The following is a 17,883-nucleotide window of genomic DNA, read 5'->3' as shown; positions in this document are numbered from 1 at the left end:
GTTCCTTGATCTATACAATAGGTCCTTGTTGGTGATGTATTTTATATATGCAGTGTGCGTCTGTTAATCCCAAACTCCTAATTTGTCCTTCCCCAAATTTTCTTTAACATCAAGAGACTAGATGATTCTCCCTGCCTCTCATACTAACCCACCTGGACGATGGCACAAAGAAACCACAGAAAAGGCTGCATAGCATTCATATAGACAGATAGCAATTTAGCCTTAAATTTCACACTGCTGCTGCTGCTGCTGCCTCTAAGTCACTTTAGTCGTGTCCGACTCTGTGCAATCCCATACATGGCAGCCCACCAGGCTCTGCCATCCTGGGGATTCTCCAGGCAAGAATACTGGAGTGGGTTGCCATTTCCTTCTCCAATGCATGAAAGTGAAAAGTGAAAGTGTAGTCACGAAGTCGTGTCCAACTCTTAGTGACCCCATGGACTGCAGCCTACCAGGCTCCTCCATCCATAGGATTTTCTAGGCAAGAGTACTGGAGTAGGGTGCCATTGCCTTCTCTGTAAATTTCATACTGAAGAGTACAATAATCTCTATTCATTTTGTTATGATTTCACTTTGGGGAAAAGTTATAGAATCATAATAAAAAATATAGTATTTGATGGACTGTGCTGAATACAGTGCTGACACAATAGAGCAAAATGTTGCCATGATACACTTGGGCATTAGCTAAGTGGCCACAGTTCACTCCAGGGAAAGTGAAAGTCACTCAGTCCTGTCTGACTCTTTGTGACCCCATGGACTATACCATGGAATTCTTAGGCCAGAATACTGGAGTGGGTAGCCTTTCCCTTCTCCAGAGGATCTTCCCAACCCAGGGATTGAACCCAGTTCTCCTGCATTGCTGGCAGATTCTTTACCAGCTGAGCCATAAGGGAAGCCCAAGAATGCTGGAGTGGGTAGCCTACCCCTTCTCCAGTGGATCTTCCTGACCAGGGAATCAAACTGGGGTCTCCTGCATCGCAGGTGGATTCTTTACCAACTGAGTTATATGCATGCCATGTGCACAGACAGATATATGTGCATTTTGGGGAGGATCCCCAGAACCACTTGTGAATGTCAGGGTCCCCCGGAGTGTCAGGAGAGAAGACTATAGTCATCAAGCAGCCAGAAGACAAGCTTTGGTTGTTATAACAAAGACTAGAGAGAAGCAGGACCTGTGTGTTTACAAGGAGTCTGGGGGTCAAAGGCTGCCTGGGGTTCAAGGATGAGGTGCCATCTGACAAGCCATCTACTCCAGGAACAGAGTCTTTTCTCCCTGCACGTTGAGACAGAAGCCTCACTTGGAGAGTGGAGAAAGGACTTTGAGCTGGGCTAGAGGCACGGAGAGAAAGGCAGAGGGTCCAGGAGATATGGGAGTGGCCACCCAATGGCAGCCTGGCATAGTATATAACAGCTGTATGTTCTGACAATGTAGACGCAGTACAGTTGGAAAATGATATGCAAAAAGTTGTTTTAAATTGTGCGCAAGCGTACTTGCTAAGTCGCTTCAGTGGTGTCTGACTCTTAGTGACCGAACTGTAGCCTGCCAGGCTCTTCTGTCCATGTGATTCTCCAGGCAATACTGGAGTGGGATGTCATGCCCTCCTCCAGGAGATCTTACCAACCCAGGGATCCAACCTGTGTCTCCAGTGGCTCTGCATTGCAGGCAGATTTTTTACCACTGAGCCACCAAGGAAGACAAATTTTGGGCAGTCACTGTATTAATGGTGGTAGAGTATTTCTGTTGTTAACTGAGATTAGTATGTACATAATTATGGCACAAAGGAAATAAGTAATTATATTCTATTTGCATCATCCTCTGTGTCCCTGAGAAGAAGGATTCTCAGTGTGGAAGAAGGAACATAAAGATATTAGAGGAGATTAAATTAAAAAAACTGGTATCCTGGAATTTGAATTATAAGCATCAGTATGAACTCATAAGCTATTTTATTTTTTGATAAAGTCTCTCTCTCTTCCCCGTTCCTCCCGATATCTATCTACCTATGAATGTACACAGTTCCCTTGACTCAGGAGCCGATCTAAGGAGCACTACAATGGCCAAAAATGGGACAATTTGAGCATCAGTAAGGATAATAATTGTAGTGTACTGAAACACTGCAATTTGTTTAAATCCACAAGTTATTTGGGAAGCCCAATGATTAAAAAAAAAAAACCTAAATGATCACCTTTAGGAAAGAAAAAGGAATCAATTTAATATCTTGAAAACTGGTAGTTAAGGGAAAACAAGCTGTGATCCTACATTTGTCATACAAAATGTGCCTCTGTGTAACTAAATAGTAGACAACAGGAAGTTTCTCACTGTATGAGCACTCCAGCTAACGAACAAGAAATGATGGAATCAGAATATATCCATCTGCCAATGAATTAATGAATGAATGAATCCATCTGCCAATGAATTAATGAATTAATGAATCCATCTGCCAATGAATTAATGGATATAGACACTTAGGTATTAGTGGTGCCAACATCAAAAAATTAGACAAAGCAAAACCATGTGCCTCTTGATAGAATAAATATAATGTCTTACCTGAAAAATAAAAAAACCTTAAATTTGATCAATTCTTCAAATACCAACTTGCAGGAAATACTAATAGAAGAATATCACAGGAATGGAATCCACAAAATTCAGAACATACCCTCTCCTCTTCAAGAAAAATCTGACCCAATTTCTTTAATAAATAAACCATACAAGAGGGTTTTCTTTTTTTGGTTTGTTTTTTTCAACCATGTGCATTTATTACTTGATAAGTATTTTTCATTCTTAAAAAATTTTTCTAGCATTCAATTAAACTATACTCTCTTAAAAGACATGGATAGTCTCTTCATTTACGTGTCTTCAAGGCCTGGTACATAAGCTGCCATTTATGAGGTTCTCAGTATTATCTAAATCAATCAATAAATCAATGAGGTGATCTACATAATGTTGGATTCCCTGGTAACTCTTAGTGATTGGAGGCTACTTCATACGGTAAAGAATCCACCTGCAATGCTGGAGACCTGCGTTCAATCCCTGGATTGGGGAGATCCCCTGGAGAAGGGAATGGCAACCCATTCCAGGATTCTTGCCTGGAGAATTCCATGGACAGAGAAGCCTGGTAGGTTTGCAAATAGTTGGACACCACTGAGTGACTAACACTTTCACTTTCAGTGATATGAGAAGCAGAAAATACTAGGAGTAACCAGTAATAAACAAAGGTAGCAAATGCTTGTCTTTCAAGTTTTGTAGGCTGAGTGAAATCAAGAACACAAATGGCAATCTGTAACAATAGAACTTAGCTTAAGGATCAATGGCTTACTTTTTATTTTTTAATCTACTTTACCTGGACGTTGATTATTTTGATCTGCTGTAGTCCTAAACCTAGAGAAAAATTCCCTTCTTTCTGATAAACCTTAAATTTCCAACTGCCTTCAGACATTCTTTTGAAGAGAAATATCAAATAATGACAAATTAAATGTCTACATCAATATTTCTCTTTTTAAACCCAAGTTTATAATTTTCAAATCTACCACTATAAAATCTGGCTCTCACATTTTCCGTATAAATCGGTCAATTCAACAAATACTTCATTCCCAGAGGACACGTGAGAAACACACCTGCACGTACCACTCTCCTATTCAAAGCTCCCATGAAAGGTCTGGAGAGTTAGAGGAACTGAAGTAAACAGCTATCATAAAAAGCCAACGAATTCTGCAGAAATGGCTTTCACTTACCTAACACAACTCTAAAGTCCTCACTATCCAAATGTAATACCCAAGTATTGGTGGTTTTTGATCTGTTCTCCATATACTTCTTGAGACTTTTCCCATTAATTTCCAGAGTATATTCATAAGCAAAACCACTGACAGCATCGATATTTATGGTTGCTTTTGTCTTTGCAGCTCCAACGCAGAAGGTTTCTTTGCCCACCAATTTGAACATCCATTCTTTTCTTATCACTTCCTAAGTAATAAAATACGGAAGTTAAAAACATACAAATGGGAGAAAATTTAATGTTTAACTTTGGAAATAATATAATTAAAGGGAATAAATGGCAATGCTATTTAGATGTGATTTTATTACTTCATGATACAAAGATTTTAGAAAATAAAGGCATTTTAAAGTTAAATATTAGATGTTATAGTCTATGAATTCCACAACTATTACTAGTCTGCTTTTTATGGCAAAATGATACAAGCCAATATACATATAACCACTGTAAGGGAAAAGCATTGAATTCACAGTGGATGAATATACATTAGCAAAATCGAGCTTCTCTGTACACTAGATTTCACAAAGTACCATTTTTTCCTACCTTCCCATCTACATACACCACTCGTTTGCCTGATGTGGTCCCATGTTCAAATTCAATTTTATGGACTCCATCACTTAAAGCAACTTCCCAAACAGCTACAAGATCTGTCATTTTTTCCAGGCTGTAAGGAGGGCTAAGGGAATAAAATTAAGCAATTATAATAGGCAAAAACAGTAACAGAATAACCAGTTAATCCTTCCAAGATGAAAATATCAGATCTTAAAAAGCCCTAAAATTACAAAATATTAAAGTGATACAAGCTAAGAAAGCCTACTTACAATCCATGTAACTATTTTCACCCTGTTATGCATTCTTCTTTTAAGATGAAATTACTATCTATGGGTATACAGTCAGATAATTCCAAAGTCACCTTAATAGTAATAGGATTAAGAATCAATCAGTTTATCCAGGACAGTATTCTAAGCTTGGCCACAGAAAGGTCAGTAAAAAGTTTCTACTCCTCCCTCCTGTCATTTAAAAAGCACAGTATTTAATTTTGGTTTTATCATTTCAGATCCTATCACTCTAAAGCAAGAATTCTTAGAACCTTTTATATTTGAACCAATAACTAGGGATTCATTTTAACAAAAAAGGTTCTAATTAAAAATACTAAGACTGAGGAAAAAAAGTCATAGAAGAAATGTTCCATAATAGATACAAAAATATTATGGAACACAGTAATCTTGTCATTATTTCAGGAAATCTTATTAAAAATATAAAGAATTCTGTCTTGTGATGTTTCTGGCACAACTTAAACATGTATTTTATATTAATGTCTTAATATAAAAAATATATTATATATAATGCATATATAACATATAAGTAATATTTTTATACTGATACAGATTTTTAGCTTTGAGAGAAGTAACATTACAGCAGTAATGTTCATAGCTAACAGTTATTCAGTACTTACTGTGTGCCAATCACTGTTCTAAGAGCTTTACACACATTAACTCAAAGAATCCTCACCATGAGGGGGGTACTGTTATTCTCTATTTACAGATGAGGAAACTGAGACTCAGAGAGGCTAAAGGCTTGTCTAAGATCACAATGACAGTAAGTGGCAGATAGGGTATAATTTTAGGAGTCTGGTCCCAGAGTCTATTCTCTTAACCACATCCTCCTCTTCATTCACTCTGATCTTCTTTGTAGGCTCTGAACCAGAAACAGTAAATAGGTTTTATATCATTTTGGAAGTGACTGCCAAGAATTTTGTGCTGAGAGGGATGTGCAGACCTCACATCCAGGTTTTATGGGAAAGGATGCCTCGTTAGTGGTGACCACCTCCACGCCAGGTGTTCACCACCCTTGCTGGAAATCACAGAGAAGCAACTATGCATTCTGCAGTATTACAAAATGTATTCTCCAAAAAAGTAGCCTGGATACTCTCCTGAATGATTAAAGCCCATCCTTAAAGCTTCATAATCCAGTTTTATCACAATGCAAGACATTTACCTTTCGTCATCTTCAAAGATAGGACTGTCATCTCCAGATGCCATGGTTGGCAAAACAGTCTTTAATCCAATTAGGAGCCAGGAAAGAAAAAAGCAGAAGTGCAGCAAAGAAAGATTGAGAGCAACAAAGATGACACGTGCAGAGAGTTTTTCTAACTTTGCAATCCATTTCTTAAAATGCATGCAGTTTCTGATGAAACAGCTTTTACATACAATAGAATTGCAATCTCTAATTGTCAGGGAAATAAATTAAATCATGCAAATCAGCCAGTCATATTTTTCCCTGTTATGGATTTATAATTTCCTAAAACTAAGAGAATAAACTCTAGTTTATTTCAAGTATCATACCACATCAGAGGTGCAAGAGACGTAGAGGTCCTCTGGGTCCCTTGCTTCTCAGATTGAGAAGTCCCAAGGATAAGAGGCAGTAGGTCAGGGAATACAGAAAACCCCAGGATAAACAGAATACGCCCTCTGGAGGCACCATGTTACATGGTAGTAACAAATTTAAAATTCAATCTTCATATTAAAATTTAGAAAGTTGTATTATGGTACAATACATAATTTAAAAAATTTTTTAAAGATAACTTCAAAGAAATGTTAAGCTTGCAGGAAGGAGCAAAGGATGTACTAGTTTGCTTTCTAAGAGCAAACTTAATTTGCCCACTTACTCAAACCCACTTAATTTACTAGTGCCAATAATGAATTTATAAAAGTTATACGGTTGCTCAGGTCACCAGAAGAGTCCAAGCCAAATCCAGAGTCCAGAACACCTGTGTAATTATCTGGGCTATAATGCTAAAAATCAGAAGCACATGTAATACTCACATGCATAGGAAACCATCCACATTTGAAGATTTAGGATTAACAATTGTACCCCTGTCAAACCTACCGAATAATAAATTCAACTGTTTTTTTGCTTCCAAGACCTACTCTAGTCTAGTCTTTTCCATATAGATGTCCAAGGGTGCTTTTTCCTTGTAAAAACGGGAGATTGCCAATCTTTTTTTGTCTGGAAATAACCAAACGTGACAAATAGCTTTTTAAAAGATATTAAAGAAGAGCTTAGCACCCATAAAAGCAACCCAACAGGCAAAAAAAAGCTAAACATTTTAGAATAAAAACTAAAGATTCAAAATACATTGTACCTAAAATAAATCCCTTTTTAAAAATTAGCACCTTATATATTTGTGGATTTTTCTAGTCTTAAATATACCTCTTAGGATACCTCCTATGAAAGTGGAGGGTATCCTGCAACTATCAAAGCAAAAAGAACACAGAGCAATAGAGTAAGCTAAATAGCATAATATAACCTAGGGTATGTGTATTTTGTAAATTAGAGTAGAGTTTGGGACGTCACTCAGATTTTGCTCTACAACTTTTAGAGACTCTAGAATGTTCAGTAATTCAACAAACTTGAAAGAACTGCCCAGTTTTTCACTTTAAGGAATTTCAAGTATTACCACACTAAGATAAGGCTTATTACTACTACTAAGTCACTTCAGTTGTGTCCGACTCTGTGCGATCCCATAGACAGCAGCCCACCAGGCTCCCCCATCCCTGGGATTCTCCAGGCAAGAACACTGGAGTGGGTTGCCATTTCCTTCTCCAATGCATGAAAGTGAAAAGTGAAAGTGAAGACGCTCAGACGTGTCTGACTCTTAGCGACCCCATGAACTACAGCCTACCAGGCTCCTCCATCCATGGGATTTTCCAGGCAAGAGTACTGGAGTGGGGTGCCATTGCCTTCTCCAGATAAGGCTTAGTACCCTCTTAATTATATTTCATATACAGCATAAAAGACAACACAAATTAGAAGAGAGGTTAGAAATCAAAGTCACATAAAATATACTTCTCTCTACTATCAACATTCATTCATACATTCAACATTTATTTAGGGAGTATCAGTTGAAGGTGTTGAAAATGTTTTGGAAATAGTGGTGATGGCTGTACATCATAAATGAACTTTATGTTCATTTACATCACTGAACTGGACATTTTTAAATGGCTATTTTTATGTCGTATATTGATCACAACTTTTAAAAATTAATACTGTAATACACAAAAAACCCATTGAATTGTATCCTTTAGATGGGTGAATTGTAAGGTATATGAATTATATCTCAACAAAACTAAAAAAAAAACAACCCGAGTGTCTTGCCAGTAGTGTTTTTTGGAATACGATTTTGCTTATGACCAAGAGATGATCACAGCTGTCCATGTCCCGGGTTTCTACCTTACTCATTTGAATAATAAATTTATTTTATTTATTTATAATTTTAAATTTAAATTTAATTTATTAATTAAATTTAAATTAAATATAAATTATAAATTTATAATAAATAAATATAAATTATTATAAATTTTTTATAATAAAAAATAATAAATAAAAAAATAAATAATAAAAATAAAATAATAAATAATAAATTTACACAAATCTCTAAGCTACTGTCATATTCTAAATTCATCCGCCACGCTAGCAGTCGTCAGTCACTCATACACCAGGCACTAAGCTCAGAGTGAGAGACTGGAGAGACAAAAGATGATTACAGCACAGCCATGGCACTGTGGGTAAGGGAAGCAGTAAAGAACAGAACAGGGCTACCCAGGTGGCTCAGAGGCAAAGAATCTATCTGTCTGCCAAGGCAGGAGGTGGGGGTGTGGGGGTGAGTGGGGGGATGTGGGTTGGGGTGTTGGGGTGGTGCTGTTCATAAATCCCCGGGTCAGGAAGATCACCTGGAGAAGGAAATGGCAACCCACTCCAGTATTCTTGCCTGGAAAATCCTTGGACACAGAAGCCTGGCGCGCTAAGTCTCAAAACTGTGTCAGACACGACTTAGGGGCTAAACAACAAAGAACCAGAAAAAGTCTCCAGAGAAAGGATCCTAGCCCTGCCAAATAGGTGGGAAGACCAAGGAAGCCTATGCTTTAAAACTTGAGAGAAAGGAATTCATCCATTGTCATTTAAAACTTATACATACATTTAATTATCAGGACCATGAGACCAAACTGGAAAATGATCATTACAAAGAAAAATTCCCTCTATTTCAGCACACACGTTTTAAAATGTAAGTAAAACGGATGGAAAAACAAATTCCATTTATTTTCACTGATAAGGACAATGTCACTTACTTGAACGTTTACAGGTCTTCACGGCAAGTTTCTTGAGGCTCTAGTGACACATCCCTCAGCATAATCATTTAAAATCCCTGTCCTACCAACTCAACATCCATGTTTCAGAGTAGGACTTTACAACGTTTCCACTATTTATCTAATCCCAGCTTGAATTTTGCTTTAACTTAGGTTTAATCGTACTGGGGACTGTAATGGTTTATCCAAGCTAAACCTAAGTCGGTTTTAAAAATTACTAAGGTATTCAGGTTCTTTTCAGCAAAGCTCTAGGTAAGGCCAGCTATTGAACAAACTTAACAAAGAGGTGTTGACGGTGTCCGCAGGATCAGCACTGGGACCTCCAACAAGGTCTGTCAGTTAGCTCTCTGAGCCAGGTGTTCCCAAATGTGAGGCACAAAAACCGCGAATAACTTTTCCAAGGAGCATTTTGCAATGAGTACCACAAGCCTCTCTACACAATCAAGAAACCAGACGGAACAGCGCTCAACGAATCGTTTTTTGTAATAGCTAAGAACTGAAAACCACCTGTTTGTTCACCATCGTGAAGATAATCCGTGGAGTGAATCACAGTCCTGTCACTCAGCAAGCATGGAGCTCTGGTCAGGCGCGGAAAACCTGGCACCAAAGCACCGGTTCGCAGCCAGTAAAAAGGATGGAGACAAACATCAGCCGCGCGCAGACGCGTGGGATGTATTGGTAAGACAAAGAAGCCAGGCTGCAGCACTTTGTGATCCGGGTTCTGCAAAAATACAGCCGGCTCATTTTTGCAGGGAAAAGGGGACTGGAAGGAAAGACACTTTAATGTGAATCCGGTGCTCCCCGGGAGCGAAGGTTCGGCTCCTGCGCTTCCTTCCCTGTGACGTCTGCTCCACTCTTCCGACTGCGACAAATAATGAATTTATAGTCGGGCAGAGGCCGGAGCCGCGGGTTCCAGGGCCTGGCCGGGCAGTAGCAAACCGCCGCCAGGCCGGGTCTCTGGGAGACGCCCGGAGTCCCCTACCCGCCTCCCGCGCGGGCCTAGGCCTCACCGCGGGGTCGCACCGCCGCCAGGGCACCGCCCACGGCCCAGCACGCCCGCCGCCGCCGTCGCCGCAGCCCGGAGATGGCGGCTGCTCGCACCGCGGCGGGGGCGCCCGGCGCTGCGCGCAGGGGCTTCCGGGCCGGCCGGGCTGCCCCACCTGGGACGTGAGGCTCACCTGGGCGCCGTGGGCCTCTGGGGGGTCTGGGCCCAGAGACCGGTGGGTTCCGCCGACTGGACCTCCTAGGCCCTTCGCCGAGAACCAGACGCAGCCTCCGCGGAAGCGAGAGCTCCGAGCGCGCCGACTCTTTGTCGCGCTTCAGGTCCCCGAGGTGCCCAGCGCCGACCGCCGCCCGCCCCTCCCCCGCGCGGCGACCCAACCCACGCCCGCGGTCCGCGCGGCCGTCTTTGCACTCTTACTCCCCGAGACGCCTCCGTAAGAACCAGCTGACAGCGGGCGCTGTCTGGACACTGGAGCGAACCCGGTGGGCAAAACCAGACCTTGCCTGCTCTGAAGCCACGGGGCAGGTAAAAACGATCATAGCATTGTGTCCTTGAAACTCTGTAAAGCTTCTGATTACTCCTAGAAAGATCAAAACTCGTTAGGATGGGCATGAGGCCCCATGTATGATGTTGCCCCGGTCTCCCCTGGCTTCCTTGAGATAGATCCTCAAATGATGTGAAGTCCTTCACCCCAGGGCCTCTGCAGATGCTCTTCCCTTTGCCTGGACGCTCCTCCCTGCCTCTTCCCTTAGTTAACTTCCATTGAGATTGAGATTGTTCGTCACATAGCATTTCCTAAGAAAAACTATCCTAAGACTTGCAACACCTGGAATTCTCCTCAGTTCTGTTCAAGTTGTACAAGTATTCGTGTAATCTTTGTTGAATGTACAGCATAAGAGAGTTTCCGCGGTGGTTCAGCGGTAAAGAATCCGCCAGCAATGAGGTTGGTAACCTGGGTTGGGAAGATCCCCTGGAGGAAGCACCACAACCCACTCCAGTGTTCTTTCGTGGAGAATCCCATGGACAGAGGAGCCTGGCGGGCTACAGCTCATGGGGTCGCAGTCGCACAGGGCTGAAGCGACAGAGCATGGCTCCCTCGCAGCTTAATAGTAGGCTGAGGTTTGTGAAGTCAAGGACCATGGCCGCTTGGTTCTCACTGTAGCAGCTCCCACGTCTGCACAGTGCAGGCTCCTACTGTGCTCTGATAAGTGTTGTTGAATGAATGAAGAGTAGACCTGAGTAATGTTTCAGGTGGCCTTGATTTTCATTAAGAAGAGACAGCAATAACTGCAGAGGAGGGGATGGTTGAGTGGGCCATCTGAAAAGAGCAGTGAGTGGTTCCTGTGGAAAATGGGTTCAGCAGCAAAACCAACATGTGAAAGGGTTCTCTGGGGGCTCTGAAGATTTGAGGGCAAAGGGACATACAGGTCCCAGTGTATAGTTTCTTCCCTCAGCTTGGTGTTAATGTAAAGGATTGTTTCACCTCTGGGATTGGTAGTGAGGATGCTGAGCAAGTATGTGAGAGAACAGCAGTTGAGAAATAATAATAATAAAGAAGAATCTATTGATTAGATTAACTAGTCTTCGAAGTAATGGACTGAATTCCTAGGGAAATTATGTTACAGGGATTCTGCTTAGAGAGCACTGATTTCCTGTTTGCTACCCTGTATTGAATGCTCCCTGGAGACAAAGACTTTTCATACTTGCATTTTCTTCTGCACCGGTGTCTTGAATAGAGACTTTTCAATAAATGATGATTGAAAGAATGAACCAGGGAGATAGGGGAGAAGGCAAAAGGCCCCAGAGTGGAAATTTCCAGAAATAGATGAAGATGCGTCCCTAATTCCTTTTTCTTGTCCTTAGATCTTCTGAGAAACACTTGTGAATTGTTGGGTTAGGGCCAGGAAACCCTGGTTGGGCAGCAGCTCAAAAATATTGTTTAATGAAGAATCTTTTCTTGTAAAACTTTGGGAATCAGAATATCTTTTACAAGACCAATAAGGTATAATTTATTGAATGCTTGCTTTGTGCCTTGTATATTATTGCCTGTAGTTCTCACAACAGTCCAGTAGTTATTCCCATTTTACAGAGACTCAAAGCCCTACAGCGGAGAAGGCAATGGCACCCCACTCCAGTACTCTTGTCTGGAAAATCCTATGGATGGAGGAGCCTGGTAGGCTGCAGTCCATGGGGTTGCTAAGTGTCGGACACGACTGAGCGACTTCATTTTCACTTTTCACTTTCGTGCATTGGAGAAGGAAATGGCAACCCACTCCAGTGTTCTTGCCTGGAGAATCCCAGGGATGGGGGACCCTGGTGGGCTGCCGTCTCTGGGATCGCACAGAGTCGGACATGACTGAAGTGACTTAGCAGCAGCAGCAGCAGCAGCAGCAAAGCCCTACAGAAGTTGCAGGACCAGCACATGAAGCCAGCCTGTATCAGAATCTGCTGTTAGAAAAGTATTGTACATGAATATAGATCCTGTCTTGGGGGTCTGGGCAGCCCCTCTGCCTAAGGGCCCCAGAGTGCAGAGGGGTTCAGCCCACTCATGAAGTGCATTCAAGTCTGTCCCTTGCATAAGTGAGGCAGTCTGATACCGCCGCTGGCTTATTCTGCGAAATATTCTGCGAATTCTGCAAATGTTTCCTTCTTGGGTATAGATTCTGGGATATCTGGAATTAAGGAACATACCAGTTTAGGCTGTATTTTCTACCTACTTATTCCCTGGGCCCAGCACACTGGAGGTAGGCATGGCCAGTTGTTATCAAAGAGGATTGTTATGAAAAGAAAGTGTGAACAAAACACCGTGAAAGGTATTGACCTGAGTGTGAAACATACTCGCCTGGTGATCCTGCTTTTGACTTTATTTCCACTCTCAGATTGTTTTCTTGTTTCCCGAGAAGTGCCTGGATGTTCTTGCTCTAGCCCCTCAAACTACTTCTCACCAGCCCACCCATAGACATCAGTGATTTATTTTAAGAGAGTGCTTTCATTCACAAGAGTCCATGTTTTCATTGGGCGTCCTTTGGAGAAGGGAATTGTTAATGAATTAATGGATTTCCTGAAATTACTTCTTAAACAGCAAGAATGGACATCAAAATTAAAGGGAAATGTTACATCACTTGATACCTACAGGTTTAAAACTTTCCACGTGCCCTTCCAGTATTGGTCCAGCATGACTATCGGCTATGTGTGAATGGAAGCTGCACAGAGACGTTCAAATGAGCCCAGAGCCCAGGATTCTGGACTCAGCGATTGTGTGTCAGCACCAGTCCAGTAACCAGTCTCCTGCTCCAGCCAGGCTGCCTCTGCTTGGGCCTCCCTCCTTCAGCACAAAGAGCCTCTGGCTCCACCAACACAAAACATGGAAAGTGGAGAAGGATCAGACCAAAATGAATTTATAAACTTAAAACCAGAAACATTTGACAGTTTTAGGAGAAAATAAGATTTTGGTCTGAGTCATCTGGAGAGTGGGGTTTGTAGATTCACCCTTACTTAGACCAAAGAACCAAAGGAAGGCACCTTTAAAGTGTCTAAGGAGCATTCCAAGGCTTGTGTTTCAATTGGTTAAGACAAAAATCTGCATCGTTTACTTTGAAAATTTCCAGTAGTCATGTATGGATGTGAGAGTTGGACTGTGAAGAAGGCTGAGTGCCGAAGAATTGATGCTTTTGAACTGTGGTGTTGGAGAAGACTCTTGAGAGTCCCTTGGACTGCAAGGAGATCAGCCCTGGGATTTCTTTGGAAGGAATGATGCTAAAGCTGAAACTCAGTACTTTGGCCACCTCATGCAAAGAGTTGACTCATTGGAAAAGACTCTGATGCTGGGAGGGATTGGGGGCAGGAGGAGAAGTGGACGACAGAGGATGAAATGGCTGGATGGCATCACCGACTCAATGGACATGAGTTTGAGTGAACTCTGGGAGTTGGTGATGGACTTGGAGGCCTGGCATGCTGTTCATGTGGTTGCAGAGAGTTGGACACAACTGAGCAACTGAACCGAACCAACAGAGAAAAATGCTTATATTCCCAGCACCAGAATTGACCATTTTTAAATACTGGCTCAATAAAAAAATCCCAATGAAACTGTGCAACTCAGGTTGGATCTTGAACCCGTGGCTTATTAATTTAGATCACACACTGGGTCTCAGGATGTAATGAAGCTCAGGTTCTCGGTGTAGAAAGATTAAAGTGAGAGGCAAAGTGATAGATAAGAAGTGAATTTATTTGCACAGAAACACTCCACAGACAGAGTGTGGGCCATCTCAGAAGATGAAAGTTTCCCAAATATGGTGTGTTTTTATTATCTGGGTAATTTCATAGGCTAATGAGTGGGAGGATTATTTCAACTATTTCAGGGAAGGAGTGAAGATTTCCAGGAATTGGGCACTGCCTACTTTTTGGAGTTTTATGATTAGCTTGGAACGCATGGTACTGTTGAGTGTGTCATTTAGCTAATGAATAGAATCAGTGTTTAGTGAGGCTTAAGGTATATTGGAAGTCGAATCTTCCACCATCTTGGAGCTAGTTGGTCCTAGCCAGTTTTTATCATGTCCTATAGGTATGTCATTTTAAAAATGTTGTACCCTTCCCCCTTCCCTCCTGTTTCACTAGTAGAAGGAAATACTGAAAATAAATTGGTATTTGACTTTCAACCCTAATACCTTTACTTTCTTCTCCTCCCTGAAGACCAACATTTTCATGAATTTGCTATGTTTGCTTCCAACTCCACCTTCTATAGTTATATATAGAAATAATATTTATTTTTGTCGTTCAGTTGCTGAATCATGTTCAACTCTTTGCAACCCCATAGACTGTAGCATGCCAGGCTCCTCTTGAATCCATTTTCCTCAGATGGGGACTTGAATCTACGTGTTGGGACTCAATCCCAGCCAAAACGTAGTTTGTAAACTGAACCCATGAAGCCAGGACTTGAAGCCATCCAAAGCCCAGTCTGGGACTCTAACCCATGACGCCAGGACTCAAACCCAGCCAAAACCCAATTTGGGACCCTAACCCACGTGACTAGGACTCAAACAGCACTAAAACCCAACTTGGGACTTGAACCCATAATCTTTTAATTAGAATCACTCACCTGGTACCTGGACTTCCTAAGGCTCAAGTTCTTTGTGTATCAGTAAGTAATTCAGCGAGAGGCAAAGTGATAGGCAAGAAGTAGATTTATTAATATAGGATGCTTATAAGTGATGCAAGTGGACAGGCAAAGGAGCTCTGCCCCAAGGATTGACTGAGCTACAGTTTTATATTGAAAAAAGGGGGGGAGGGGAAAAGCCCATCTTCTTCAAGTAGACATAGATGCAGAGGTAAGGCATACATTGTGAGCTCCTCCTTCACTACCTCCTCCTTCTTAATAGGTAGAGAAGTGTCTGATGCTATGAGGTCAAATTGGATTATCGAATTACTAGAAGGGTGGTGACATTTTTCTTCCATCTAATGGCCTGGGGCATATCTTGTGGTTTTGTTTATGGTTTTATAGTTCACTTCAGGTGCTAAGTCCTGCTGACTCTTTGCGACCCCATGGACTGCAGCATGCCAGGCCTCCCTGTCCATCACTAACTGTCAGAGTTCACTCAGACTCATGTCCATTGAGTTGGTGATGCCATCCAACCATCTCATTCTCTGTCGTCTCCTTCTCCTGCCCTCGATCTTTCCCAGCATCAGGATCCTTTCAAATGAGTCACTTCTTCACTTCAGGTGGCCAAAGTTTTGGAGTTTCAGCTTCAGCATCAGTCCTTCCAATGAATATTCAGGACTGATTTCCTTTAGGATTGACTGGTTGGATCTCCTTGCAGTCCAAGGGACTCTCAAGAGTCATCTCCAACACCACAGTTAAAAAGCATCAATTCTTCAGCGCTCACCTTTCTTCACAGTCCAACTCTCACATCCATACATGACTACTGGAAAAACCATACCTTTGACTAGCAAAAACCGACCTTTGTCGGCAAAGTAATGTCTCTGCTCTTTAATATGCTATCTAGGTTGGTCATACCTTTTCTTCCAAGGAGCAAGCATCTTTTAATTTCATGGCTTCAGTCACCATCTGCAGTGATTCTGGAGCCCCCCAAAATAAAGTCTGCCACTGTTTCCACTGTTTCCCCATCTATTTCCCATGAAGTGACGGAACCAGATGCCATGATCTTCGTTTTCTGAATGTTGAACTTTAAGCCAACTTTTTCACTCTCTTCTTTCACTTTAATCAAGAGGCTCTTTAGTTCTTCTTCACTTTCTGCCATAAGGGTGGTGTCGTCTGCATATCTGAGGTTTTTTATTTCTCCCGGCAATCTTGATTCCAGCTTCTGCTTCATCCAGCCCAACATTTCTCATGATGTACTCTGCATATAAGTTAAATAAGCAGGGTGACAGTATACACCCTTGACATAGCCCTTTCCCTATTTGGAACCAGTCTGTTGTTCCATGTCCAGTTCTAACTGTTGCTTCCTGACCTGCATACACATTTCTCAAGAGCAGGTCAGGTGGTCTGGTATTCTCATCTCTTGAAGAATTTTCCACAGTTTGTTGTGATCCACACAGTCAAAAGCTTGGGTATAGTCAATAAAGTAAAAGTAGATAGTTTTTCTGGAACTCTCTTGCTTTTTCAATGATCCAGTGGATGTTGGCAATTTGATCTCTGGTTCCTCTGCCTTTTCTAAAACCAGCTTGAACATCTGGAAGTTCACAGTTCATATACTGTTGAAGCCTGGCTTGGAGAATTTTGAGCATTACTTTGCTAGCTAGTGTGTAAGATGACTGCAATTGTGAGGTATTTTGAGCATTCTTTGGCATTCCTTTTCTTTAAGATTGGAATGAAAACTGACCTTTTCCAGTCCTGTGGCCACTGCTGAGTTTTCCAAATTTGCTGACATGTCAAGTTCAGCACTTTCACAGCATCATCTTGTAGGATCTGAAATAGCTTATCTGGAATTCCATCATCTCCACTAGCTTTGTTTGTAGTGATGCTTCCTAAAGCTTACTTGACTTCACATTCCAGGATGTCTGGCTCTAGGTGGGTGATCACACCATCGTGATTATCTTGGTCGTGAAGACCATTTTTGTATAGTTCTTCTGTGGACTCTTGCCACCTCTTCTTAATATCTTCTGCTTCTTTTAGGTCCATGCCATTTCTGTCCTTTGTTATGCCCATCTTTGCATGAAGTGTTCCCTTGGTATCTCTAATTTTCTTGAAGAGCTCTCTAGTCTTTCCCATTTCATTTTTTTCCTTTATTTCTTTGCATTGATCACTGAGCAAGGCTTTTTATCTCTCCTTGCTATTCTTTGGAACTCTGCATTCAAATGGTATATCTTTCGTTTTCTCCTTTGCTTTTTGCTTCTCTTCCTTTCACAGCTATTTGTAAGGCCTCCTCAGACAGCCATTTTGCTTTTTTGCATTTCTTTTTCTTGAGGATGGTCTTGATCCCTGTTTCCTGTACAATGTCACGAACGTACATCCATAGTTCTTTAGGCACTCTGTCTACCATATCTAATCCCTTGAATCTATTTGTCACTTCCACCTTATAATCGTAAGGGATTTAATTTAGATTATAACTGAATGGTCTAGTGGTTTCCCTACTTTCTTAAATTTAAGTCTGAATCTGGCAATAAGGAATTCATGGTCTGAGCCACAGTCCACTACCGGTTTTGTTTTTGCTGACTCTATGGAGCGTCTCCATCTTTGGCTACAAAGAATGTAATCAGTCTGATTTCGTTATTGACCATCTGGTGATGTCCACATGTAGAGTCTTGTCTTGTGTTGTTGGAAGAGGGTGTCACTGTGACCAGTGCATTCTCTTGGCAAAACTCTGTTAACCTTTGCCCTGCTTCATTCTGTACTCCAAGGCCAAATTTGCCTGTTACTCCAGGCGTTTCTTGACTTCCTACTTTTGCATTCCAGTCCACTATAATGAAAAGGACGTCTTTTTTGGGTGTTAGTTCTAGAAGGCCTCGTAGG

The 17,883-nt window shown here is 41.6% G+C and overlaps 1 protein-coding gene across 6 annotated transcripts in view; it reads right to left on the bottom strand.

Moving 5' to 3' along the window:
• The window catches only part of FAIM (Fas apoptotic inhibitory molecule), a 31,151-nt gene extending 20,759 nt beyond the window's left edge, over positions 1–10,392 (bottom strand). The window contains exons 1-4 of one of the 6 annotated variants that reach the window (XR_015150978.1): positions 10,093–10,209; positions 5,766–5,824; positions 4,311–4,443; positions 3,730–3,958 (exon numbers count right to left, since the gene is read on the bottom strand). Coding sequence is in view for 4 of the 6 variants with exons in the window: in XM_086365765.1 (XP_086221891.1) it covers positions 3,730–3,958; positions 4,311–4,443; positions 5,766–5,947 (544 nt within the window). In the remaining 2 variants the exon portion in view is untranslated. Of the gene's footprint in view, positions 1–3,729; positions 3,959–4,310; positions 4,444–5,765; positions 6,044–9,421; positions 9,953–10,092 lie in introns of those variants that run through there. The other 5 variants (XM_086365864.1, XR_015150990.1, XM_086365953.1 and 2 more) reach the window with 5 other exon arrangements.
• Between the last annotated feature and the right edge of the window lie 7,491 nt (positions 10,393–17,883).

The sequence above is a fragment of the Bos grunniens genome, chromosome 1, assembly GCF_055505025.1.
Source record: "Bos grunniens cultivar Pamir isolate PY7600 chromosome 1, Bosgru_T2T1.0, whole genome shotgun sequence".
Classification (NCBI taxonomy): Eukaryota; Metazoa; Chordata; class Mammalia; order Artiodactyla; family Bovidae; genus Bos; species Bos grunniens.
The sequence above is the reverse complement of the archived record's forward strand: the minus strand, read 5'-3'. Positions and strand labels throughout refer to the sequence as shown.